Source organism: Manis javanica, chromosome 15 (assembly GCF_040802235.1).
Source record: "Manis javanica isolate MJ-LG chromosome 15, MJ_LKY, whole genome shotgun sequence".
In the NCBI taxonomy this organism is placed as follows: domain Eukaryota; kingdom Metazoa; phylum Chordata; class Mammalia; order Pholidota; family Manidae; genus Manis; species Manis javanica.
Genome location: NC_133170.1, coordinates 50,562,830 through 50,589,744, shown reverse-complemented (window position 1 = coordinate 50,589,744; position 26,915 = coordinate 50,562,830). Strand labels below are relative to the sequence as shown.

At 34.3% G+C, this 26,915-nt stretch overlaps 1 protein-coding gene across 7 annotated transcripts in view; it reads left to right on the top strand.

Moving 5' to 3' along the window:
* Nucleotides 1-26,915, top strand: part of SLC4A7 (solute carrier family 4 member 7) — a 130,064-nt gene that overhangs the window by 54,866 nt on the left and 48,283 nt on the right. For 4 of the 7 annotated variants that reach the window (XM_073223706.1, XM_037008594.2, XM_037008593.2 and 1 more), the window contains exons 2-9: nt 3,560-3,641; nt 7,213-7,359; nt 13,821-13,959; nt 14,511-14,671; nt 16,725-16,913; nt 19,377-19,745; nt 24,541-24,656; nt 26,609-26,766. In XM_073223706.1, coding sequence (XP_073079807.1) covers nt 3,560-3,641; nt 7,213-7,359; nt 13,821-13,959; nt 14,511-14,671; nt 16,725-16,913; nt 19,377-19,745; nt 24,541-24,656; nt 26,609-26,766 — 1,361 coding nt within the window. The remainder of the gene's footprint in view (nt 1-3,559; nt 3,642-7,212; nt 7,360-13,820; nt 13,960-14,510; nt 14,672-16,724; nt 16,914-19,376; nt 19,746-24,540; nt 24,657-26,608; nt 26,767-26,915) is intronic. The other 3 variants (XM_037008597.2, XM_037008595.2, XM_037008596.2) reach the window with 2 other exon arrangements.

Genomic DNA, 26,915 nt, shown 5'->3' with positions numbered 1-26,915 from the left:
CTTCCAAATGTTAAATATGTACATAATTTTTGTATTTACTTTCAAAAAGAACACAAAGATGTACTCTATATAGTGTATTAACATACTGTATTTGGAATTATGGCTTAAAGCGTTGTCCTAAAATGGTAGCATTTATAATCCAGTATATTTGTTTCAGAAATGTGTTGTCTCCTGAAATATCAATGGCTTGATCCTAAGGGATTTTCAATATATAGCCATATGTACCCTACATACTTTGTTGAATACTTGTGACATGTCAAGATAATCAATTTGTGAGGCCTACTTACCATTTGCATTTATAGCAGACTGCCTTTCTTATTCATGTTTCACAGTCGTTAGAAAGCTAGGTAATGTTTTTAAGAGAAGAGAGAAATGCAGGTACTCCCCCAAATTTTTTTAGTGTTAGTGTTGTAAATTTTTAGACTAAAAATTTTTTACTTTAGTTTGTTCTACAGGTTACACATTAAAACATTTTCATTGAAAACTCAGTCAATAACAGTAAAATAATATTCTCACTTAGCTTTCAGTTCAATGACTTAAGACTTCAGATAGTATTTAATGGGAGCAAACTGGGTGGGCATTCAGAGGATTTGCTGATGGACAAACTTTTCTCTTCACATGTCGTTTTTGCACATAATATAAGTATTTTTCTTGGACAGATGTTTAGAAGTCGAAGAGTATGTGTACTTTGCCCAACTGAAGCTATTTTTGAGTGTTAGCTGATTAGTGTTGTTAGTACATGTGAGAAAATCTGCATAGAAATAGAGGGTTTTTTGTTGTTTAGGTGTGAGAGATAAGTATATTGTTTTGCTTCCTATCTTGGCAATTGTTCCCTCTAAATGAAAGCTTAGAATGGGAACAGTTAATCCCTTTTAGAATACACAATATGCTGCCTCTTGGGATAATACAACTTCTGTGTCTTTTATTTAGGAGACAGTTGGTCTTTTGTATCTGTATGTGCTTAGGGGGCTAAATGGCATGAAATCATTGGAGGAAATGCTAAGGGTTTTAGAGTATGATGTTCTGAGTGGATGGTAATTATTAATTATTCATTCTTATACTTTGTGTGTGTTTTATTTACTACTTTAGCCTTTGCTTATTACCAAGTGTGCATGGTGCTCTAGGCAGTTTGATTAACTGTGCATACTGTTACCTGTCTGCTTTCTTAGTCCATTATTATGGAAATGTCTCAGTCTACACAGCCTGCTTTCTACTCGTTTAGACAGGGAGCCTTAGCAAGTCACTTAATTACCGTGAGTTTCCCATACTGAGTTGAACACCAATCCTTCAAAAACATATACCAGTACCTCTTATATTCAGATCTGTTTGATTCTGTGGTTTGTATATGTAACCTTCAGAAAGTAAGTTGTCTATCTGCCTTTCCTTAATATGCTATTACTGGTTGTGAGTTTTGGGTAGCAAATAAAGTTTGGGTAACAGAATTTATTTCAAAATTCAACCAAATTGGTTCAGTTCCTGAGTTTTAAGATAGGAGACTCTGGATGCTGAGAGTGTGGATAGCAAGGAACAATTGTATGTGAATATGTGAATCTGCTTTGCATACACTGAAAAAAAGTTATACACAAAAGTGTATTTTAGATCAAAAGCTGGAGGAGACCTTAAAAAATTATTTTACCCAACCTCCTTTTTGATCCATTCTAAAACAAACAACAAACTGGGCCTCCAGTTTATGCTTGGATATTGAAAGTGATAGGAAGAAATTACATTACATGTGTAATTACATGTGTCATTCTGGGTTTATTCTCAATGCTAGAGGAGATGTTGGGCAATAAGAGTAACCACAAAGAAAACAGGAATGGTTGAAAGTTTGTCTTCTTGTAAAATTTGAAAAATACTACAAGTGGACAGATAAAAAATAGCATAATGAGATAAAATTATCCATTGTAAAAAATGGTATTCAGTGGAGTGTTAACAGTGTTGTAATTAACATTAATATGATTATTTTATTATTTAATTCTCTCATGTCCAGCTGTCTGTTGCCCACAAAGGCACCAGTTAAAGTATAAGGACCTTTGAAAAGAATGAATTTCTTCTTTTCTTTCTTGGAAGCTGTTCTTTTTCTCTCCTGCTTTGGAAGGCTGGTAGTGCAAGATTGTCCATTTCCTTTTGTCCATCCGTCTGCCCACTCTAAATGACAGGTCATCCACCCCTTCATTGGGCTCCAGCGCCTTCTGGTTTGTTTCTGGTTCTTCGGCCTCTTCTTGGGCCATCCTTTCCTTGCATTCACCTTTTACTCTTACTCTTCAACAAAGGCAGTATAGGCCAGGTCCACTCAGGTATGAATGTCTTGCTGAGTAAAGTTCTGTACTCTTGTTTCCTCTGTATACTGTGCACACATTAGACTCTGTGAGCTGATCTATTTCAGCCTTAAAGTTCGGAGAGGCCTGGTTAATACCAGCCAACCCTTCCTAGAACCTTTGTACATCTTTTCGAAACCTTGAATGTTCCTCTCCAGTGTGTCTCCTAGTCCTGGGCTTGGTTTAGCACAGCAGAATTCCTTGCTCACTGTTCCCTGCTTATTATACACCGATCTTTAGTTTTTGTCACTTAAAATGGAAATCCTGAGTCAGGATGCATCCATTGGGACATATTACACAAGGTCTCATGTAGCCCAGCAATGGTAAAGGACGGCAAGGCCAGACGTTTCCTTGCACAGCTCTAGCAGATCCATGCTGGCCTGGGTCCAGAGTGAGCTACAGCTCAAAGTGAGGACTTTGAGGGAAGGGGCGAGTTCTTCTAACTCTGTGTTACAGAATCTCATGTATGTTCCTGCTAAGTAGTTAATGATGATTATAATGTTTCTTTGAAGTTAAATTAAAAGTTGAGAAGGGAGGTTAAAGCTAAAATTCTATTCTTTTAAAAATAGTCTATGAAAAATTTTACAATATGTTTAATCTTTTTGTTGAGCTAAAGAAGGGAACAAAAGTATGAAGGCATTACTTTCACGACTAAAAACTAGAATCTCCTTAAAGGGCAAATTTGGGCATGACTTTTCCTTTATAGAGAAATGTAAAGTTCTTATAACTTTGACTGGCTCTTGGCTAGCTTACGAGTGAAAGTCATACTACGTGTTAAGTATATAGACTCATATTTGACAACTCTGTTTAACTATAATCCAGTCCAGTTACAGATGAGCTAAGTGTTTCCTTTTGATTAGAGGACCTAAGAGCAAAGAACAAGACAGATAGCATTCTATACTGCTTTCTCAAGATCCCCTGCCCCCAATTTTCTTTATTTCTGATCTGGAGGGACTTTCTGTTGAAATGAGTATGTATACCAGTTACTTAGTAACTTCTGTAGGAGAACAATTATAAATCTTTGTCACCTTAATTCCTACTTACCATGAGATTTTCCTATGCTGTAACATGGATTTTTATGCCTATAAGCATGCTTTAAAAAGAATGCAGTTCACTATAATTAGTTCTTTGAGAGGAAGGCAATCAGTTACATATTTTTTAGCTGTCTCAAATAATACCCCTAGTGGTAAGTCTTCAGTGTGTGTTGATTTCATGAACGAATGAGAATATTTGCTTTTTAGGGTCCTGATGAAGAAGCTGTTGTGGATCTTGGCAAAACCAGCTCAACTGTGAACACCAAGTTTGAAAAAGAAGAACTAGAAAGTAAGTTGTTTAAAATAACTCAGGCTTAGCGGGATAAATTACTAATGAATGTTTGTTAGTGTCCTTTTTCTTTAAGTTTTACTAATATTTGTTGAAACAGTTTGTTGTTGTGAGGGAGAGCATACATTAAAAGAATGTTTAACACTTTGCTGTATCTTTTGTCTTTAAACTGTATTTAGAAAAGTGTATACCAATACCCATATCTGCAAATAGAACATTCCCTGATGATTGGCCCTTTGTTGAAAGTATTGGCAGAGCACAGATTTCAGAATGCTTTTCAAATTTCACTGATGGTTACCATTACTTAAGTTGGGAAATTAAAATACCACAGTTACAAAATCAGTTAATTCTTTTATTTTTTTCATTTCTAGCAGGCTGGGTAATTTGTATTATGAGCAAACCAGAGTGCCAGACTAATAAGCCATAGTTATCACTAGTTGTCATCTAAATGTTCATTTTATAGGTCTGTTACATCAGTCTTTTAAAATGCCATAATAGCCTCTGCCTAGAATTGTGGAGCAAATGGGTTATTTGCCAGTTTGTCTTGTATAAGCAGGAAGAAGTCATGGCAAATTGTTTCTTCTTTCCTTTCTTCTTCCCTTCCTTTCACCCTCCCTCTCTTCCTTCCCTTATTCATTCCTTTCTATTTACAGAAGACTTGCAAAGATAGTATAGAGTATTTATGAATACCCTTTACTTAGCTTTTTCTTAATGTTAATATTTTATATAACCATCATAAATTTATGAAAATGAAATTGACATTAGTACAATACTACTAACTAAACTACAGGTTTTGTTCAGATTTCACCAGTTTTTCCACTGATGTCCTTTTTTCTATTTCAGTTGAACAGTTCAGGATCCCACAGTACACTGAGTTGTCAAGTCTCCTCTAATCTATGAGTTTCTCAATCTTTCATTGTTTTTTATGACCTTGAAATTTTTGAAGAGTAGTGACTAGATACTTTGTAGAATGTCTGTAGAATGTTTGGGTTTGTCCACTGTTACCGTATGAACAGACCATGATGTTGGGTATTTGGGGAGCACGCCACAGAAGTGACAGTCTTTTCTCAGTGTATCATGTCTGAGGACGTATGGTATCAGTATGACTTTTGTGGATGTTAATTTTGAACACTTGGTTGAGATGGTGTTCAAGGCAATCGTTTTGATTTATTATGGGTCTTTTTGAGAACTACATTCTTAAGTTAAAATCTTCTGTGAAAACTAGTATTGTAAGGGGCCATTCATCTGTTGCTTTTAAAAAGATATGGAGACACAAAAAACTGTTCTCCACATTTACTTTCTGAGATAGAAAAAAGAAAACCCATCTTTTAAAATTGATTTTAAAAGCAAGGCTTAATAGGGCTTCTAGAAAGAACCTCAGTTACCTAGAAGCTAGTGGTTAGATTCTGTGAATTACAGGGACCAAGGAAGTTAATGTTTTTAGCAACAATTTTATTAATTCAAATGTACAGTGATATATTTTACCCATCACTTACCATTTAATTTCATTCCTCAAATACATGTGACCTAGAACACAAAGAAAGGCACTTGACTATGTCGCTTGGCTTCCCTTGGTTGCCCCAAAGGCCTTTGCTGTGCATGCTCTGCATCCTTTCTTAAGTATCAAGTTTGCAACAGAGATTAAGTTTATTTCAGTTTGACTGAATAGGCCTTTGATGAAATGAGGTTTCTAGGGGAAAGAAGTTCTAACAGAGAACACTAATGGCAATAATAAAGGCAGAAAAAGCAGTAAGGCTTGATTTCCCCATCTTTGGATTCTAGTATATTGTTAGGTGCTTTATCTAGCCTTTGTAAATTGAAAACTCATAGAATTTATTTTTATCTTAGTGCACTGGGGCTTGTGTGCCAAAACCCAGTAGTACTAATTAGAGTAACAACTTTGTAATTCCCACTGCATAGTGATGGGAATTTAACTCCTTAATTTTCACGTTTCTTTGGTGTTCAGAAGCAAGTCATTTCAGTAAAGCAAATTTGTAAGATTGCCGAGTTTTGTTACAGTTTTTTTATTTATTGAGAGATAATTTATGTAACATAAAATTCACCATTTTAAAGTGTGTAATTCTTTTTTTTTTTAGTATATTTGTTATGTTGAGCAGTTATCACCAATCTCTAATTCCAGAACATTTTTATCTCCCTAAAAAGAAACCCTATATAACTGGTTTTTAATTTTGGGATTTTCTGGTAAAAGTTCTTCAAATAATTGGTACTTAATTTCTACAATTCTTTGTCTAGTACTTATCATATACTAGGCAGAGTGCTGGGTACTGGGAGATGTTTAAACAACTAGCTTTCGTTCATTGTGTTTCCATACTGTCCTCTGTTAATTTAAAAGGTGATTATTTATTTTATTGACATTAAAATATTGGTAACTGGAACAAGAAGTTAGAATGTCACCTTTTTCAACCTTAGTTGGGAACTAGTGATTTGGGTAATTGAGACATTTTAGTATTTGCATGTTTGTAAATGACTGCAAAAATCACCATGAGTATTGATTTTGGGGTAACAAATACATTTTAGCCAGTCAGCAAATTTGCAAATAAAGAATCCTTGAAAAATGAAGACTGACTGTCTTTTATCTCAACTAAAGGTGAATATCTTGAGATTCTTGAGGCATTTTTTTTGATCATCTTATGGAATGTGTTAGAAAAAGAATGTCATTAACTTTATATTTCATACTTTTGTATGTTGTAAAATACATGAAGTCAAAAGCTGCTCTATGTCAATGGTTTTGGCATAGTTACAAATTAGTTAAACTTTTAGTTCTTGGTCCCTTTCACTAAGCAAAGCTTTGATAGGAACCTCATTTAAACTATTCAAGAAATCCAGTTCAAGCCTCTCAGTATTTGACATAGTGCTGTAGCTGTTTAGTTTCCTGACTCAGTTTCATTTAGTGGACAAGAGCAGAGACTGCCTTTCATAACCATTTTTTTGGTCAGAATACAAGCTGACATAATAGAGTGTTAAAGTAGCTCTTTTTGTTGTTCTAAAGATGTGTGATGGCCTTGTAGTTTCTTTCCCCCGTCTGACAATTTCTGCTCTTTAATTGGATTATTTGGGCTGTTTACATTTAATGTAGTCCTCACTGATTTGGACTCTGCTGATTTGAGATTTTCAAGACTTTAAAACATTAGTAAATATTAGTAAAAACATCTGTCTGTTAATATTGATTATAAGGTGTTTCATCATCATTCAAGTGTATTTCATAAACACCTCTACTCATTAGGGTTGGCCATAAATGTAGATGGAATAAATTTATGTATACATAGTATGATTTTCGGTGTGCCAAGTTCTTTCTCAACATTTTTTTACACTTGCAAACAAATGCTTACACCCGTAACCTGTTGATCTAGTGTATTTATCAGTCAGTGGTATTAGCCTTTGATGTCACATTCTGTGTAGTACTCAGTAAAAAAGAAGTAACAGGAGATTAGCATTGTTAATTACATGAATTTTCTTGTAATTATTTCTTAAAGTAAATTTTGGTGTACTTTTATGTATATTGCTTTTTTGCCTTTTGGAAAACCAGAAATTTGTCTGAACCTTTTGCTAGGTCATCGAGCAGTGTATATTGGTGTTCATGTCCCATTTAGTAAAGAGAGTCGGCGGCGGCACAGACATCGTGGACACAAACATCACCATCGGAGAAGAAAAGATAAAGAGTCAGATAAAGAAGATGGACGGGAATCTCCCTCTTACGGTAAGAGAAAGCATAGTTCTCTACTAACAGAGTTCTTTCCTGGAAAGTTTTTTTAAAGAATTTGAGTATGTAGACACAATATGTGCCAGGAGGAATAACAATTGAAGTATTTTTTTCTATAAGAAAAATATTTAGTTGATAGTTTAAGAGCTATTTGGTGTAAGTGAATCAAGTAAGGAGTGTTATTTTCTTCATTATTTTCTGGCCTTGCCATTGTGTAAGTTGAATCTTGGCACTTAAACTTCAGTTGGATAGGGTGTTATTTCCTTCTCTCTATATTTCATTATTTACATAGGCAATGATCTAGTATCTGGAATCCTAAGGCTCCTGGAAAAGACTGAAAGTTCTTTTTTCATTTTTATACACATTTTTTGGCCAGGAGATTTCATCCACTAAGCTAGGTTCCTTGGTAATCTCTGCAAAAAAGAGTGCTTTGATATGATAGTATTTTCTGCAGAAGGACAACATTTTAGTTTGAAAGCAGAGAAATATAGAAGTACCAGTAGATGAAATCAGAAAGAAAAAAAGCATTTGGTAGAGGAAAGAGAGTGTTATCTGATAATGAACATTAATTGCACTGATCTAAGTGGCCCTAAAAGGTGGAAAAGGCAAGAGAGCCAGAAAAAATAGCTGTGTAGCCTGAGGAGACTCTTGACATTACACTTAATTGACATTCAGGTCATCACTGGTTCTTTTAGGACATCATGGACCCACATGGTCACCTCTACACCAGGGGTCCTAGTGTGTGCATTATAGCAAAGCTACATGAGCTGCACCTCTATAGGCACCTGCCTGCTATGCTAAAGGAAAGTTTTTCTGAAGACATGAAGAGGGAAAGAGATTACTGTGTATAATACAGCTGTGACATGAACATAAAGAAAATACCAATGGCCTAGTAAAATATTAAGTGCCAGTTCTGTGCTAAGCATGCCACTAAGCTCTTGACATAGGCTGTTTGATTTAATAGTCTCTACATTTTTTTTTTAAAGATGGGCATTATTTTCACTGTATAGATAGATAAACTTCAGCTTAGAGAGATGGGAATCTCATAACAACCTGTACTAAGAGATAAGGATGACTTAATAAAATGTTAAGTAGTCATATAACTAACAAAGGTCATGCAGCTAGCAAAAGAAAAACCAACAAACACCAATTTTAGAAAGGGATCACTAGTGAACCTATGATATTAAGTGATTGAGAAGTAATTTGCTGTGCCCTATGACACATCCATCCAGGTTAGAGTATCTTAGACTATTTGATGAGTGGCTCAGTATGTGTCTCTAATTCCTACTGAATAAAAAGGTACATAATATTATTATAGAAATGCTCTTTACTAAACTTTTCACTTAAGTATGTATATATGTTCACTGGGGTAGGTAAGTTGATGTTTTAAGCTAAGATGACAGTTGAAGACCAAATATAGTGGTTTGAAGAATAAATTTGGTGGAGAAAATATATGTGCCTTTTTAATGGAATAACTATCCCTAGAAAAGTTTTATGCCACTGAAGTGGGTTTATTTTGGTTTTAACTGCCAATACGTACCCTAGAAATTGCTATGAAAGAAGTCCCTTCTTTCCTCCCCCACCTCTCTAAAAATAGATTATATAGTACTTTTGCTTTTGGACATGATGTAATAACAGGGATTGAATTTGCTGTACTATCTAAACAGTTGGAAAAATGGAAAAAATACAAGAAACTGTAATTTTCACACATTGGACAACAGGCAGTGTAAGATTCTGACCTCTGTGACTGGGAAACAAGCGAGGTGAATGCTATGATGGTTTGAGCTTCTTGCCTAGAGACAGTGTCCAGGCCACAGCACAAGTAGGGGAGCCTGAACTGAGCCTCGCAGGCTTTCATAGTTGAGGAGACAGAGGTTGGAATTTGGGAAGGCCAAAGAGTCTAGAATTGAGGTGTAGAGTGCCAGAGAGTGAAGAGCTACACATAGAGAGGCCCAAAGGTCTGATGAAAGTCCTTCTCAATCTTTGGCTGAATACTGGTTTGAGCCAAAGAAAACTACTTGAGGCCTAGGAAATAACTACCAGAAAGTAGGCTAAACAGTTCTTGGATCTCACACAGGACTGGGAATAGGATGTGTTCCCATCAGTCAGAACAGGGTCTTTAGTTTTACACTAAAGGCTGCAGTGGATCTGCTCTAAAATTCTGTAAAGCAGGTCTTGAAAGAATTAAATTGATTTCAAGTATCTTTGTGTCACAACAAAGTATAACAATACAAAAAGAAATACAGTAAAACCCAGCACCAAACCATATAAATTGCACAATTTCTGACATCCAGGAATTGTTTGAAATATAAAAAGGTGGGGAAATATCAGTGATAACCAAGAGAAAAATAAATCAATAGAAACAGATCCAGAGTGACACACCTGATGGAATCAGAAAACCAGCATGTTAGAGCAACTATAATAAACATGCCTTATATGTTAAAGAGGCTAGAGGAAAATATGACTGTGGTGAGGAGAGAAATTAAAAATATAAACAAGCTCCAAATGGAATTTCTAAGGATGAAAAATACAGTAAGTGAAATGAAAAACACTAGGTAAGATTAACAGATGATTTCTCACTGCAGAAAAAATCCCCCCGAAACCATAGACCCAATGATAGAAAGAATCCAAATGAAACAGAAAAAAGACTGAAAATGAATAAACAGAATATCAATAATTTGTCAGAATTATCAGGTAGTTTGACATACGCCAGGAAGAAGGATTGCAGAAAAAGTATTTGAAGAAATAATAGTTGAAAGTTTTACAAATTTAATGAAAACTGAACTCACAGGTCCAAGGAGCTGAACAAAACCCAAGGAAAAAGCAATGAAGAGAACCAAGCAAAGGCACATACAAATTGCTGAAACTAAGATGTAGTAGTCCTAAATGTATATATGCAGGTAAGAACAGCTTCATGATACATGAAGCCAAAACTGATAGATAACATGGAAAAGAAAAAGATAAATTCACAACTGTAGTTGGAGATTTCAACTCTCCTTTCTCAGTAATGGATAGAACAAGTAAACAAACAAAAAAATCAGTAAGGATATAGAAGACCTGAATAACATTATTACTCAGAGTGATATTTACAGTGATACCGGTACACCCAACAACAGCAGAGCAAACATTCTTTGCCAAGTGTAAATGGGATATTTACCAAGACAGCTAGATCATATTCTAAGCCGCAAAGTAAGTCTTAAATACATTTAAAAGGATTGGAAGTATATTCTCTGACCACAATATAATTAAAGTAGAAAGATACCAAGAAAAATCCACAGATATTTGGAAATTAAACAAGTTGATTCTTAATAACTCATGAGCTAAAGAAGTAATCACAACAGAAATTAGGAAATATTTTGAACTCATGAAAATAAAAACACAGTACAGGCAATACTTGAGATAAAATCTTCCAAACTGAGGATGCACTTTTGATATGCATAGTTGCAAAGTGAGGACTTTCTACATATTGAAATTTGCTAGATTCAGCTAAAGCAGTGCATATAGGAAAATTTACAGCATTTAATCCTTGTATTGGAAAAGAAAAACGATCTCAAATCAGTGATTTAAGCTTCTACCTTAAGAAACTAAGGGAAAAAAATTACGCAAATTGAACCAAAGTAAGGAAAGAAATGAAGCAATAAAACCAAACAAGATATGAATAAAATAAAAATTAGAGAAACAATAGCAAAATTCAACCAGATTGAAATCTGGCTCTTTTAAAAGATAAATTAAGAAACTTATAGCCAGACTGATCAGGGGGAAAAAAAGACATTAATTACCAATATCAGAAAATTTCAGTATAGATTCTACAGACATTAAAAGATTAGTGAGGGAATATTAAGAATGATTTCATGCCAAAAAAATTGATAATTTAGATGAAATGGGGAAGTTCCTTAAGAATACAGCTACTAAACAAAAATGGATAACCAGAATTGCCCTTTATTTATAAGGATATTAAAAATGTAGTCCAAAACATTCTCATAATGAAAATTTACTCCCAAATAGTATGATGGATGAATTCAATCAAACATGTAAGGAAGAAATTATGCAGACTCTGTGAGAAAATTGAAAATGAGGGAGTAATTCCCAATTCATTTTTTTGTATCCAGCATTACCCCAATACCAAATTAGATAAAGATGTTACATGAGAATAAAATAACAGATACATATTTCTCATGAATGTAGATTCAGAAATCCTTCACAAAATACATATCCAATATTTAAGAAAGATACCATATCATGACTGCCATAGGCTGAGTGATTGCTCCGAAGATGTCCATTTTCCTAATGCCTAGAACCTGTGAATGTTATCCTTATATAACAACCTCAAATTTACAGTGGTTAAATTAAGGACTTTGAGATGGGGATATTATACTGAATTAGCAGGTGTGGCAGATGTAATCACATGGGTCCTTAGTAAGAGAGAGTCAGAAGATTAGAGAGGAAAAACATGTGACAACAGAAGCAAGTGGTAGTCATGATGCAAGAGAAAGATCCAGATCCCAAGAATGTGGGCAGCTTCCTGAAGCTGGAAAAGGTAAAGAAATGGATTTTCCCGTAGAGCCTCCAGAAGAAATCAGCTCCATGCTTTTAGCCCTGTAATGCCCATTTTGGACTGGTCTCCAGAGCTATAAAAGAATAAATTTGTGTTGTTTTAAGCCATCGAGTTTGTGGTAACTTGTTACAGCAGCAAAAGGAAATTAATAGGATAACCAAGCGGAAATGCAGGGTTGGTGTAAAATTGAAACAGCTAGCAGTATAAATAGCCACTTTAACAGTTTATACTGTTTTACTGGAGAAAAACCATATAGTCATCTCAATAAGTGTAGAAAAGCCTTTGACAAAATTCACCCCATTCATGATGAAACTCTAAACAAACAATGAATAGAAGAAAAGTTTGTCAGTGTGATAAATTATCTACTTACTGGTGAAAGACTGAGTGCTTTCTCTCCTGAGGTTTGGAAGAAGGCAAGGATGTCCTCTCCTGCCATTTCTATACAACTTGGTACTTGAGCACCTAGCCAGTATTAAAAAGCAAGAATGAAATTAAAAGTATATGATTGTAAAAGAAAGTAGTAAAATTGTCTTTATTCACAGATAAAGAATCATACATATAGCACATCCTAAATAATCTACAAAACTTCAGAACTGAATGAGTTTAACAAGTTTCAGGGCACAAAATGAATTACATTTCTATATATTTTTATATTGTAGCAATGAACAAATTAAAATAAAAGAAAATGACACTTAAGAGTACCACCAAAATTATTACTTGTGGATAAGTCTGAAAAAAAGACATGTAAGACATAAATACTGAAATTTAAAAAAACTTCAGGAAGCTCACAGAATGGTTTTGTTTGTCCTGCATAGTCTGTCTTTGTCTTTCTCAAAGTATTCCTTCAATATGTAGACCCATGTCATATACATACTGGGAAACTTTCAGATGTGTTTTTTTTAAATTCTTGCCCTTTTCTGTATTTCCTCTTTCTGGAATTTTTCCTGTTTGACTTTCTTACTCTGTTCTCTGCATCTCTTATGTGTACATACATCTACATCCTTCTGTGTGTTCTTTTTATTTGTCACTGATGCTTATCTACTGTCCTCAGATCTATCTTTTCCTTTGATAATTCTTTCTAATCTACTCTTTAACCTGTTCTGAAATCCCTGTTGGTTACATCTCACTGCCTGGAGGTTTGTTTTTGAGTTTTGAGTGTGGCCTCATTTCTCAGATTCAGCAGTTTGATTTTGTTTATAATTGATGCTTGTGGTTGTTTGCTTGTGTGTTTATACTGGGATCTTAGGGATTTCATCTGTCATGGAATGAAATGTAGGCTAATTTCTCAGGTTGGGGATCTTGTATGGCATAGGTAGTTTGGATTCAGATGGCATGAATGGGATATCTGATTCTTAACAGTTGCTTGTCCTACTTCCCTAACCTCAGCTGACAAAGAGTTTTGCTTCTCCAGGATGGTAGGAAAAGTTTGTTTCTTTATACCCCTCCCCTTTAGTTTTCTCATCATTTTTTGAAACTTGGGAAGTTTCTTTTTTCTCTCTTGAACTTAGGTACATATTAATTATATATTTGTAAGCGTTCTATTTTGTCTAATATGTCCATATATTTCTAGTGAGGGAAAAATACTGTCTTTGAGCATAGCTTTCCATGTTTTGGATGTTGCTTATTTCTACTTGTTTTTACATTATTTGGTTATAAGATTAGTTTGACTTGTTTATTTTGAACATAAAATTTTTCTTTTTTGTCTGTGGAGGTGATTTTTCTGTGATACTTTTTCCTGGATTGTTCATCCTTTCTGGAATTATGATATTTTAATATTAAAAGAAATGTGTTTTGATGGTATATATTTATTTATAGCAAGAACATTTCACTTGTAAAACTGTGAATTTATCTTCAAATGAATTGAGGAAAATTTTAAGTATATTTAAATTCTAATTTTGTCAAGACACACCATCCCAGAGAGTTCAGTTCATCCTTGGTACTGAAGACGATGATGAAGAGCATATTCCCCATGATCTCTTCACGGAAATGGATGAGTTATGTTATAGAGATGGAGAAGAGTATGAATGGAAAGAAACTGCCAGGTAATAATAGTGAGTCTCCATGTTTCATTGACTTTACTTGATTTCTTTTTGTAATGAGAATATAAAATTTAACTTATCTGGTGCTTTAAAACAATGAGCAGAGAATTTCCTCACAGCTGGACATTATAGCTTTAGTTCTTCCTTTTTATTCTCATATTATTTCCTTGTTAAATAATCCTTAATGTTTTAGTATAATACAAAAGGAATTACGTTACTGCAGGTTTTAATGTCATTAATTAGAAAAGCAAATTTGAAAAATCAAAATCTTGCATATTATAAAGTTTAAAAGGGAATTAGAAATAGAAACTATGAAATTCCATAGTTTGTTTTTGTTGACTTATTAGTATGATATCTAGAAGAGAACGAGGAATGACAAATGTGACTTCTGAGCATGGGCATCATAGACAATTAACCTAATTTGCAAAATGTGTTTTAGCTAAATTCGTTTTTGTGGTGGTTATTTTTGTTTCTCAGGAAAGTGTATATTTATCATTTTAAAATAAGCAAATCATCATTATTCATAAAATATTTTTATATATTACACTTTGCAGATGGCTGAAATTCGAAGAGGATGTTGAAGATGGTGGTGACCGTTGGAGTAAACCTTATGTGGCAACCCTTTCTTTGCATAGTCTTTTTGAACTAAGAAGTTGCATCCTAAATGGAACAGTCATGCTGGATATGAGAGCAAGCACTCTAGATGAAATAGCAGGTTACAGCACAACTGACTTCTTTATATATACATTGTACAGAAATTAGAGATACTTAAAAAAGGGAAAATAGTGTGGAATTTCAGAACATTGATTTAACATCTATGTGTTGAGTTTCCATTCTGTGCAGGACAGTATAGGAGTAGACATATGAATAACACTTTTTGTTATTGATAAGCTTGGAGTCCAAATGATTAAATTACACAGACAAAACTACAGTTTCAGCAAGAAATTGATTAGTGCCATAAGCAAGATATGGAGTCTATTCTCTGAAAATGCAGAAGAAAGGGCTTTTTGTTTCTTTGTTTTCTGGACCAATGTATCTAGGGAAGATCCACAGAGTACATTAATTGTACAACTTATTCATGGAATTGAACACAGGGAAATAAGGAGCAGGTGGTACAAGAGAAAAGAAAGTATCCCAAGGGGAGAAGGAAGAAAAGTCTAAAAGGTACAGACAGGTATGAATCTCAGGAAAGTCAATTCCATGTGAATATACAGATTTCTTGAATAATAGGAGGGTATATGTTGGGAAAGCAAATTAAAGATTGGTTGTGACTAGCCTTGGGTTACTGGATTAAGAAATTGGATTTTATTAAGTAGGCATTTTGGCTGTCAGTGATCTTTAAGTCAGAGAGGAGTGTGATCTAGATGTATTACATAGGTCATTCTGGTCAGAATATGCAGGATGGCTTTGGATTGGGAAGACGTTAGAAGCAAGGAAGCCAATTATTTTTTTTTGGAATAGTAACCTAAGCAAGAAATGATCATGACCTGAACTGTGGTAGGTAGTAGCAGGGAAACGAATGAGAGAGAAACCTGAAGGAGGTTGTAGAGGTAGAATGTGGCAAAGATGGCTGTGATAAAGCTACTTGGCCATTAACTGAAGTTGCTCCCTGCCCTAATCCAGTTCAGTGGTAATGAATTTGATAGTGTGACTATCGTTATAGATTGTTCCTATGGAAAAACCAAAGATCTGTAGCATTTGATCTCCAAGAGAACGGTAAAATTTCCTAGTATTTCTCAGGCTAGAAATGCTTTGATACTACCAGATTTGTCCATGTGCTGCAAACCTTTAAATCATCAAAGTCCTATTTTCTTGTCTTATGTAAATGACTGAATAACTGAGTGAGCATTAGGAAATTGAATTTGGACATATGGGTCTTACTTGGGTTTTGGAAATTATCACATAACACATCATAGTAATTTAGTAAACATATAATCCGCCAGTCACTTGTGTGGTGACCTGTAGTCACTGTGTTAATGTTATAGTTTACGTGCTAGTTAATCCTTTCCAGTTATTTGTTGTTTAAGAGTAATATTACAGGTTTGAAACTTGGTTCTCTTACCTCATTAGTGCCATTGTTTAAAATATACATATCACTGTTTCCATTGCCTACACCCCTCTCCAGCCTGATATATTTATATCCTAGAATTTATTCTTTCATGATGCTTTATTCATTTTCTCATCAGTTTTTCTGTGTCTGGAAGAGTGAGAGCAAAAAATTGATCGGCTTAGTTAACTGTTGTATACCCCACACATAATAGGTACCATTAAATAGTGAGTGAGTGAATGAAAAATTCCAGATATTCATCAACAGTTTTGGGGAAAAATATGAGGAGAAGTAATAAAATGCGTTCCTTTCTTAAGAAGCTAATATTACTGAATATTTGCTTTAATAGAACTGATTCTGGCCCTATCAGAAAAGGACTTTCAGCTATAGTAAAGCTATTAGTGTATGACATCAATTAATTAATGCATATATAATTAGTATTGTATAATAGCCTCTTTGTAAATAATAGTATTTATTAAAATAAGGATCTGTGTAATTTGTTCATGTCTGTTGGATAATGTTCACATTCATCTCCATGTATACATTATTTAATATCAAAGAAAAATAATATTTTCTAGAGCTAATACCTTAATAGGGTTTTATAATACCTTAAATAGGGTTTTATTTTTCTGGTAGGGTTTCCCTTACAATTTATACTGTGTTACAGTTATCCAAGTGATAGTTTATTTAATAAAAACAACTGCTTTTTTTCTTTGAATAGATATGGTATTGGACAACATGATAGCCTCTGGCCAGTTGGATGAATCCATAAGAGAGAATGTCAGAGAAGCTCTTCTGAAGAGACATCACCATCAAAATGAGAAAAGATTCACCAGTCGGATACCCCTTGTTCGATCTTTTGCAGATATAGGCAAGAAACATTCTGACCCTCACTTGCTTGAAAGGAATGGTGAGATGAATTGTGGCATCCGATTTTTGCTAACATTCTACTCTAACAGCCTTCCAGTATGTTGCAATTAGCATCTGGGGAAAGAAAGATGTTTTTTCCAGATGATTACATAGGTCACATTATTATCTTCTTTATTAAAAAAAAATATATAGTAGTGTTATTCGTGCATTTAAAAATACCATTTCTAAAATGTCTTTTTTTACAACATGACAGAATTATCAGTAGATATCATTTAGATGAAAAAATTAAGCATTCACTGTTAAAATGGAACATTTAAGCACTGGTGTTAAAATGGTGATTTAAGCACCACCACTGTACCTAACCCTGAATCTCTTCTTGCTTTTTGTTTATGTTCAAGAGCTTTTGTATAATTGGTTAAAGAGGCATAGATTATGATATATACATTTAATCCTTTTAAAATTCTAAATCTTGAGTTTGAATCTTTATTACCTATATTGGATTTTTTCTGAGTGATTTTTTTTGTCTCCTGAATATACTTTATCTGCTGGATATAACCAGTGTTTTGGGGTTGGTTTGCTGATTTCACTGCCCTTATTTATATAATTTGTGAAAGACTTTTATGATTGGTTCTGTTTTATGCTGAGGATAACCCAGTTGATGTTTTCTAAGCCATTGAGAATGGCAGACCCACATACTCCAGCTCTCTACTCTTCATTCTGGGTCTAGCAGTGGGTTATGTGGGAACTGGGGAGTCAGTTTTTGTAGCTATTTACTTACCTCTGTCACTGTTTCTAAGGCTGGCACGGTTGGAGATTTTGCTTTCCTCTTTCTGAAGCAGAGGAATCCATCATACATTCTGTTTTGACTCTGAAAGAGAGCTGCGGTGACAGTGACTCTGACAGTCCCAGAAGCAAAGGGTTGGGTTGCTTATGAGGGTCACTGTTGGCCTCTAGCTGTGACCATTTCCCAAGGCTTATGAGGATGGGCCACAGTGTCTTTCTACTCATCTTTTCTGTCCCTGAAATAATAGTATGGCTTGTAAGTATTGTACAGGCAAACAGCCGTAGATGATAGGGCTTCATATATCTAAATTTGATGGTAATTATCTTTTTAGCTCAGTATAAGATACTTAAGTCTGTTTCTTCTGAGACTTTGACCATTAAAAATTTTTTTTATCTGTTTAAAATTATGCCTTTGTATATTTAAAGAGCCTTAAAAATGAAATAAATCTCTTATGGACCTAAGTTCAATTTAAAAGCAAGCCATCTATGTTACATTTTTACCTCTCTTTTCCATCTCTCATATATTGTATATATGTCAATGAAAGTAGTTCATTTACCCAAAGACCTTATTAAATCTTTGTGTCTTCTTTGTTCCTGATTATTGTCTAGTTGTCACTTGGTTCCTTTGAATGAGACAAGAGCTATTTTTTAAAAATGCCATTTTAGTTTAGCATGGTCCAAATTTTGTGTATTATAGTTGTAATTTAATAGTTTTCCTGCATGTAGCTTATTTTTTAATTAAATGTTGATGGTTTATGGATTAAAGTTTACTCTTTATTTTTAATATTTCTGGGGCTTCTTGAGCATGTAGCTTTGATTACTCAGACTTAGATCATACGGAGTTGGTTGTTAATATTTCTTATGTTTTTCCTAAAAAACAGTGTTATTCCAGTAAGCTATAATTCATTATGTCCCAGTGTTTGACATATACAAGCCTTATTTCATTATTGCCATTGCTGGTGAGAAATACTTTATTCAAATTAAAGATTGTATGTGTTTGTTTAAAGTCATCTGCTGTATTAGAAATGCAAGCATAATTTAGGACATTTATTAATATCTTTAGAAAGCCCAAGAATATGTATCCTTTAAAATTGACACATGTTTATCAATTTTAAAAAATTCTCATTTTAAAAAAAATTTTACTTAGGAATACTACCAGTAGGTGATGCCCTATTGACTTAATGTTATAAAGATTTTATATAATTTTTAAGTTAGGAATTATTAGATAATGTTAATGTTGACTTTTATTGAAAGAAATCATTATCTGAGTGGTTTGGTACAATGTAGGAAAAATACACTAACTACAAACTGAGTGCTGGTAAGTTTTGGTTTGGGTTCTACTTAGATTATTTTCATGTTTTCATTTGCTATTATTTATTTAAGCAGCGACTTTGCACTGATGATGTTCTTTTTTTAAAGAGACACACCATTGGGCATTCTAATTACTAACAGAATATTTTTCCCACCATCTATCATTAACATTGTTTTTATTTTTTTGTTTTGTTTTTTGCGTACATCTTCAGGGAACTAATTACAGTTTATGCAACTTTTCAGTGACTTTCTAACATTTAAAAATCTGGTTGCCATGCTGACTCTGATAGCATGAATTTGAAATTTGAGGCCATTAAAGCCTGCAGTTGACAGTTTAAATTGGTTTTTGTGTCTCTATTTTCCTTCTGCAGTGAACTTCATCATTTTTCATTTATTTGTTTTATCTCAGGGGAAGGCCTCTCAGCCTCCCGCCTCTCTTTGCGAACAGGTCTGTCTGCCTCAAACCTTTCATTGAGAGGAGAATCGCCTTTATCTCTTCTTCTCAGTCATCTTCTTCCTTCTTCAAGAGCTGGAACCCCTGCAGGCTCGAGGTGTACCACCCCAGTACCCACCCCTCAAAACAGTCCTCCTTCCAGCCCTAGCATCAGTCGTCTGACATCCAGAAGTTCCCAACAGAGTCAGCTCCAGGCCCCAGAACTACTGGTTTCGCCTGCTAGTGGTGATATTCCCACAGTAGTAATTCATCCACCTGAGGAAGACTTAGAAGCACTGAAAGGACAGGAACAGAAGAAAGAGGAAAATGTTGACATAACTCCAGGCAACTATTCAAAGTCCTCCATGTGTGGTGCTTTCTGCCTCTTGATCACTTGCACTTGGAATGCCTTTCCTCACCTGGCTTTAGCAGCATATGTAGATAATGCTTATAATTTATTTTGACTTCTGCATGTTTTTTTTCTTTATACTCTATTACACAAAAGAACAGAATTATTAAAAATTTTAAGTTATAAGAAGACAACAGATAAGACTACACATGATTTAAGCCCTTTCAAAATTTTTTCACTGAGATTTTATAGGTCAAGACATTTTGAGAAAAACATGGAAAGTTTTATAAGTAATCTTTTAATTGCCATGACTTTTTAAAATGGTGGCTTGTCTTCTCTGACATTTCATTCACAAGGTGAATGGACATACATTGTACACAAATTCTAATGAAGTGATGTGCCTTTTATCTAGTATTTGATGTTTCTGTACAAAGAATGCAGTATGTTTTAACCCTTCTAACAAAAATAGGATCAAATGTTCTTTTTTTTTCACTCTGCCTCTGAGAAGATGGAGGTTTTCTAATGACTGCCTGGAATCATTATTTCAAGACTAGGATTACATTTTGAAATAGACTCTTGTTGTCCATTATTTAATGCTATATTTATTTTTGATCGAAATTTACCTTGAAGTTTTTAGGACCACAGTTCTTACAGTTGTGGCTAGGATATACTCTCATATGTGAACTAGAAAAATTATTTCTTAGTGGATAAAAGATTTGTAACTCATTTAAGGGTTATATATTATGATAATTTTGGCTCTTCTTTATATATTAATTATATGTACACTTAACTGTATATTTATCTTCCTGCCCGATTCATGTGATGAAGTATTGTTTAGTGATTATTTTTTATTGACAGCTAAACATCAGTGACACATATGAATGCTAGCTAGTGGTTTTAATCACATATTTTAATGCTTAATCACATAAGTATTATCACATTTCTCCATAATATTGACAATATTGAACACTTCACTGGTAGTTTATGGTTATTAAATTAGCCTATTTAATGCATATAAAAATTTATGTAAGTTAGGTGGATACAGCCATTTTCAGAAACGCAGACTCAGAAAAGTTAAACAACTTCCCCTCAGTGATACCACTAGTAACTTATGGCCTACGTGCTCTGCCTGCAGCCCTCTCCCTCTTCATTGGCATTTGCCAGACATACCAAGTAGATTTAGTCAAAGCTCATTGTAGTGTCCAAAAAAGGACATACTTTTTAGAAATTAAAAAATGGAAGTTTTGTGGCAAATCATTTTAACATTCAGGATCATCATTATAACTACCATCATTTTATAGTTTGTGTCACATGCAGTGATAATGTGTTTTTCAAATATTCTTTCTAATTCTTTCTAATTCTTCTAACAATTGGCGGATGTTCATGTTATCCCTATTGTACAAATGAAGAAAACTAAGAGATGTTAAGATCATACTGTAAGTGACCAGAACAAAAAAAAAACCAGATCTACCTATAACAAAATCTATAGCATAGTATTTCATTGTAAATTTTACTACTTCTGAAAAAAAAATACAGTGTAATAATGAGATAACTGAATAAAAAGGAGAGAAAAATACCTACAAATAATTACTCAGGAATAATCAGCACACTTCATTAAAAAAAACCAGCACGATTTACTATTTGTGCTTGAACCAAGTGATTTCAACATTAATTCCTTACATTTGTTCTTACCTATGTGTATCAGTAATACCAAACATTTCTTGTTCTACCAAATTCTGTTATTAATAATAAGGGACTAAATTTTCTATAGAAAGGAAGGAACATATGGCTTCACAGTGCCTGCTAGGCTATTTTGTTAAGGGAGAAAAGGAGCAGTTAACTGAGATTGAGGAACACAATTAAGGTTTTTCATCCTCTTCTGTAAGTGTGCTGTGAATTTTTCAGCCTCTCTAAAAAGAAATGAGAATGGAGGAAAGAGGCAATTTCTAAAGATAAGAAAAACCTCATAATTAAGATTATAGGAGCAGCTATATATATTATCCATTGTTTATTATTTTTGGTGTTTAAGGCACCAAAACTAGCTGAGTTTCCTTGAGGTCTTGATGGTATGTTAGGGGAAGATGGTGGCCTCAGTCTCATTTTGGAGAGACTAATGCCACTTTTTTGTGTTGTGGGCTCATGGTTTGTGCATACCCATAGTAAAAAAGAGTGATGTTTCTCATTGGTTATTTTTTAAAGAATAATTATATGTACAGGAGGTAAACTTATTTTTAGTATTCGTAGCTAGCTGTCTTTCGGCTCAGTGTTTCTCAACCTTTGCACTGTTGACATTTTGGGCTGGATACTTCTTTGTTGTGGGGGTCGTCCTGTGTGTTGTATGGTGTTTAGCAGCATCCAAAGCTGCTGTCCACTGTCTGCCAGTAATTGTAGTTGTAACAACTAAAAATGTCTCTAGATGTTGCCAAATGTCTCTGGGGTGACAGAATCTTCCCGGGTTAAGAACCGTTGCTCCAGATGTTCCTACTTTCAGACTTTCAGTGATAGAAAACCTTGATATCTTTGATTTGTCTTTCTCTAGTTTGATTTATTTTGAGGAAAGAAAATGTAAGGGCAAAGTAATAGATTTGCCAGAGTATGATTTTAAATCCTAGCACCGATTTGATACATACACATACTCATCTGTGTTTTTTTTCCCCGGAGGCAAAGATATATTGTCCTTCTGAGTTACCAGTGCTAATGATAATTTTAATTTGGGGGAATTTATTCATTTAATTCTGAGCACTAAGAATTTATTGTGGGAACAGGGAGACTTCCTTTACTAATTGAGAAAATAGCTTGCATTTAGCTGAGGTTGGGAAAGGCCACACAGAAGATAATGGTAAAAAATTCTGGTGTTTCTCTGGCATCCCAGTTTTAACAAATTCAGGACGAGCAGGTTAGCCAAGTGACTTAAGGCCCTATCTTCTAGTTTTGTCAGTAGTGAGTCCCACATTATTTCTTCTTCCCATTCCCACTACTGCCTTACTGTCCTTCCCTAGCCTTCTAATTCCACTCTTCTTCCCATAATCTAGTGGCTGGGACTATGCTTATGTATTCTTTTGACTGTACACCTACCGATCGGATACATTTAGTAGTGAGAAGTATATATATTGATGCTCAGTTGCAGTTGCCACCAGGGCCTTAATGATATTCTTCATTTCCTTGTGTGGGAGTCAGTGGAAGCCACTGAAAAATGCTGGTTGACTTTTTTCTGCTTGGGCATATATTTTAATAAAGGAAATTATTCTGGAAGTTTAGGAAGAAAGGTCAAAGAAGAGGAATCAACATTTCTGTGCTAAGCTAAAATTGGTAAAGCATGAGTTAAGGTTTAGGAAGTAGTTTTTATTCTGTTTCAGAGAAGAAGCATGTGGCTGAATAGATTGCATATGCTTTTTTATACTGAGATTTTTGGGTCACAGTGACATCCTAGCTTAGGTATGTCACAGAGAAGTGGGTATCATAGAGGTCTTCCATCATTGAGTTTAAGCAATATACTCAAATGACTTAGGCTCCATTATTAGTTATAGGATGTTGTACTCCAGAAAAATGAAAACTCCCTCATGTATATGTAATGTCCTTAAAATCTTGTAACTTAATTGCCAATATTAACTTTAAAGTTTATAGGATCTAACCACAGAGTTTAATTGAGTTCCTGTGGGTCAGTAGATTGGCAGAATTAAATCTGAAAGTGAAGTCTTTTATGATTCAGTTTAATGCCTTTTCTCCTCTGATGATCAGTATTTGGGTTAATGTTAATCTGTATTCCTGAACTAGGGAATCTTGGGTGTTTTGCAAAAATGAGATACATTTAATGGTAGAAATCTGTGTTACATACTTTAATCTTTTTGACATTTGAATTTTTGCAAAATTATAGTGGTAACAGTTGGCCATATCCTACAAGGGTATTTTTAATTTTTTTATTATTGTGAAATGTTGCCCCTGAATGTAACTTGAAAAGAGTATATGAATGCTTGAACATGTATCAATCATGTGTAATCCGACAAGCTGATTTTATAGAACACCTATCTGTCATTTCTCATCCGAACACATTTTGTAGGTTTGTCTGAGGCTTAGAGGCTGAGTGAGTTACTTAAAGTCACAGCTACAGAGTGGCAGAGAGAGTGCTTATTTCAACACAGATCTGTTTGATTATAAAACCTTTATTGTTTGCATATGTATTGTGAAAATGTTACCATTATATTTTTAAATTATATTTCTTAGAAATAATGACAGTGGGCAGCACATAAATACTCAAGAGCAATGAACACTCTTGAGGAAACTATTATGACTTGTGGAAGATTGATACAATTTCTCCTACATACACATGGTTGATGCAGCTCTTAAATTTCCCCAGTTACACTTGGGGTTTATTAGAGAGTTCCCATTGTCCCTGATGTAAGCATGCTGGCATTGTGTGTGTGGCGCCATGAGGCTCTGCGGCTCCAGTGCACGTTAGGTGTGTGGGCTGTGCTCCCTCATCTTGGTGGCTGTGAAGAGACCCAGGCCTCCTGTCCTCTCTTGTTCCTCACCTACTCACTTGTTTTCTATTTGCGAAAGGCCACCATTTTTGTAAATTCCAACTATAATGTTTTACATGTTAATATGTATGGCTTCATTATTGCTTGAAACATTATTCTAGTCTTGTTGGTATGGTACTAACACCTGGCACTTTTTTTTTTTTTTACCTATCACATTTTCTTTTAGTAAACCATCACTTTCAGGATATGAGCAGAGTCAGTTTACAAAGTGAATTTTCCCCCTTACTAATTTGGAATTTGTTCTTAAATACAGGTATTTTGGCCTCTCCACAGTCTGCACCTGGAAACCTGGACAATAGTAAAAGTGGAGAAATCAAAGGTAATGGAAGTGGAGGAAGCAGAGAAAACAGTACCGTTGACTTCAGCAAGGTAATTCCATCATTGACAATAAATTTCTATAATCATTCTTATTGAGAAAATCACTAGCAAGGTGGCTTTCTTAACATTGATTATAGTAATTTTTAAGGCTGGTGCTTACAAACCTGCATATGATACTTGTGGTATGTTAATTTAAGGTCAGAAATTGTGAGAAAGGTAAAAGTCTCAGAGCTCTTGAAGAACTTTGCATCTTAGTAGTTTTTGAAATTCTGGCAAAAGAATATGTGAATAATATGGCCCATCAATACCATGAATCTTCAGTACCTTTTGAATTATAGTAATTTGTTCTCGATCTACCACCAATAGAAAGGTTAATTCTGAAAATGATGGTACAGCGCTAGCGATTCAGCCTTTTTTTTGCTGTAGTAAGATCCCAGAATTACTGTTTTACCATATCAGAACTTTCTGGAATGTCATTGGAAAACATATTGGTGCTTCCCCATGGGTAGGTAAAGGCATGGATTTAAAAACAAACTCACCTATCTCAGGTATGATCTTTATTTTGGTAGAAGAGTTTTTAGATGAAACAGAAAATGAAAATTTAACGTTAAAAGAACAGGGCGAAACCCCCACAAGTTCTGATTGCAATTGAAGTTAAAGTGTACTCTGTGAGTACTACTTTGGAATAATTGACTCTATGTGGCCATTGCAATGTTTGGATAACATTAGTTTGTTATAAGATACTCTCAATACTTTAATCAATGTTTTTGTATCCAATGTAAGACTTAATTAAATGTGATTATTTCAGTTAAGAAGCATTTTTCTGACACCTGTCATGAGCCAAAGTCTAAAAAATTGGCGTTTTGTGGACGAGGAGTTTGAATGTTGGTTTGCATTACAGCTTTGCTGAGCTTCATGCTCTACAATAATATAAAGCCTTGTATAAGAGACACTGAGTGCACAGAAAGGCTGTTGTGTTTGTAATTCTTCTACTCTGACTTGATCATACTTTTATTGTTGCTCCTATTTCAGATGAGTGAAAAGTATTGAGTAAATTACAGGTTATTCTTGTTAAATGAGTAGATTAATGTAATTTGCCTTATAGATCTCCTCTAGACAAGGCAGATGCCATTTATTCTTGTTCCTCTGTCACAGTTTTACTTTTTTTTACTTGGCCTCTCCTTGTGTACATCTCCCTATCTCCTGTTGGGCAGGAGTCTGCCTCCTGGCACTGTAGTTGTGGCACACTGGGTGTGGGACTCAAGAGGCCCGCTGTAAGTGCTGGTTTTCTTTTTAATAGATAGCCCTGTAAGTGGTTGTTTAGTGACTTGTGTGAAACTACATATAAATGAAGTTCCCATACTTTGATACTATGTTTGTAACCTTTCTTTGTAATTATACACAGACAACTAAATTTGATTGTACAGCATATCATCTATCTATACCAATACTGGCTATTTATTTTAGTTTAAAAAAAAACAAAAAACATTTTTTCTACTTAATGAACATACTGAGGGATTCTCAGAGTTCTTTAAAGTTAAAGAAGACTTATAAAAATATGTAAAAATATACAGGGCTAATTCATTTCTAAGGTTTAAACAACAGATAATCCTGAAATGAATATTTTTTAGCACTGTGTATAATTTCATGAACCATCATTAGTTTGTGAACTATATTTTTGTCCTCAGTAGTTTTCAATGAATCATGCTGTATAGCATTGAAAATTGTCTCTAGTTTGTATGTTTGATAATTTAGATCTCTGAATAATAAGGATTACAACAATTAAGATTGGGAGTGTTGTTTGATAGATAGGTTTTGCCTGCTTTTTTTGTATGTGTCTACTCTCTTTTATATTTGTGAGAATTTTGGTGTTTATACATCTATTAGATCACCAGTTTTGATTAGCTAATAGTAATTTTAAAAACATCTTTCCTGTTTCCTCCTAAGTAGTCTTGTAAATTCCATGCAAACTTTATTTTAAATTATTATTTATTTGTCAATAGGTTGATATGAATTTCATGAGAAAAATTCCTTCGGGAGCCGAGGCATCCAACGTTCTGGTGGGAGAAGTAGACTTTTTGGAAAGACCTATAATCGCGTTTGTGAGACTGGCTCCTGCTGTTCTCCTCTCAGGGTTGACAGAAGTCCCTGTTCCTACGAGGTAAAGAAGTAGTTCCAGTTGATACTGAAGGACCATGTTGCATTATGTAGTAAAAGTTCATTTTAATTGTTCATATTATCATTGCACCAAATGCTTTGATTGTAGAGCATAAATAATAATTATATTTCTTTCTGGAACTAGAAATAAAA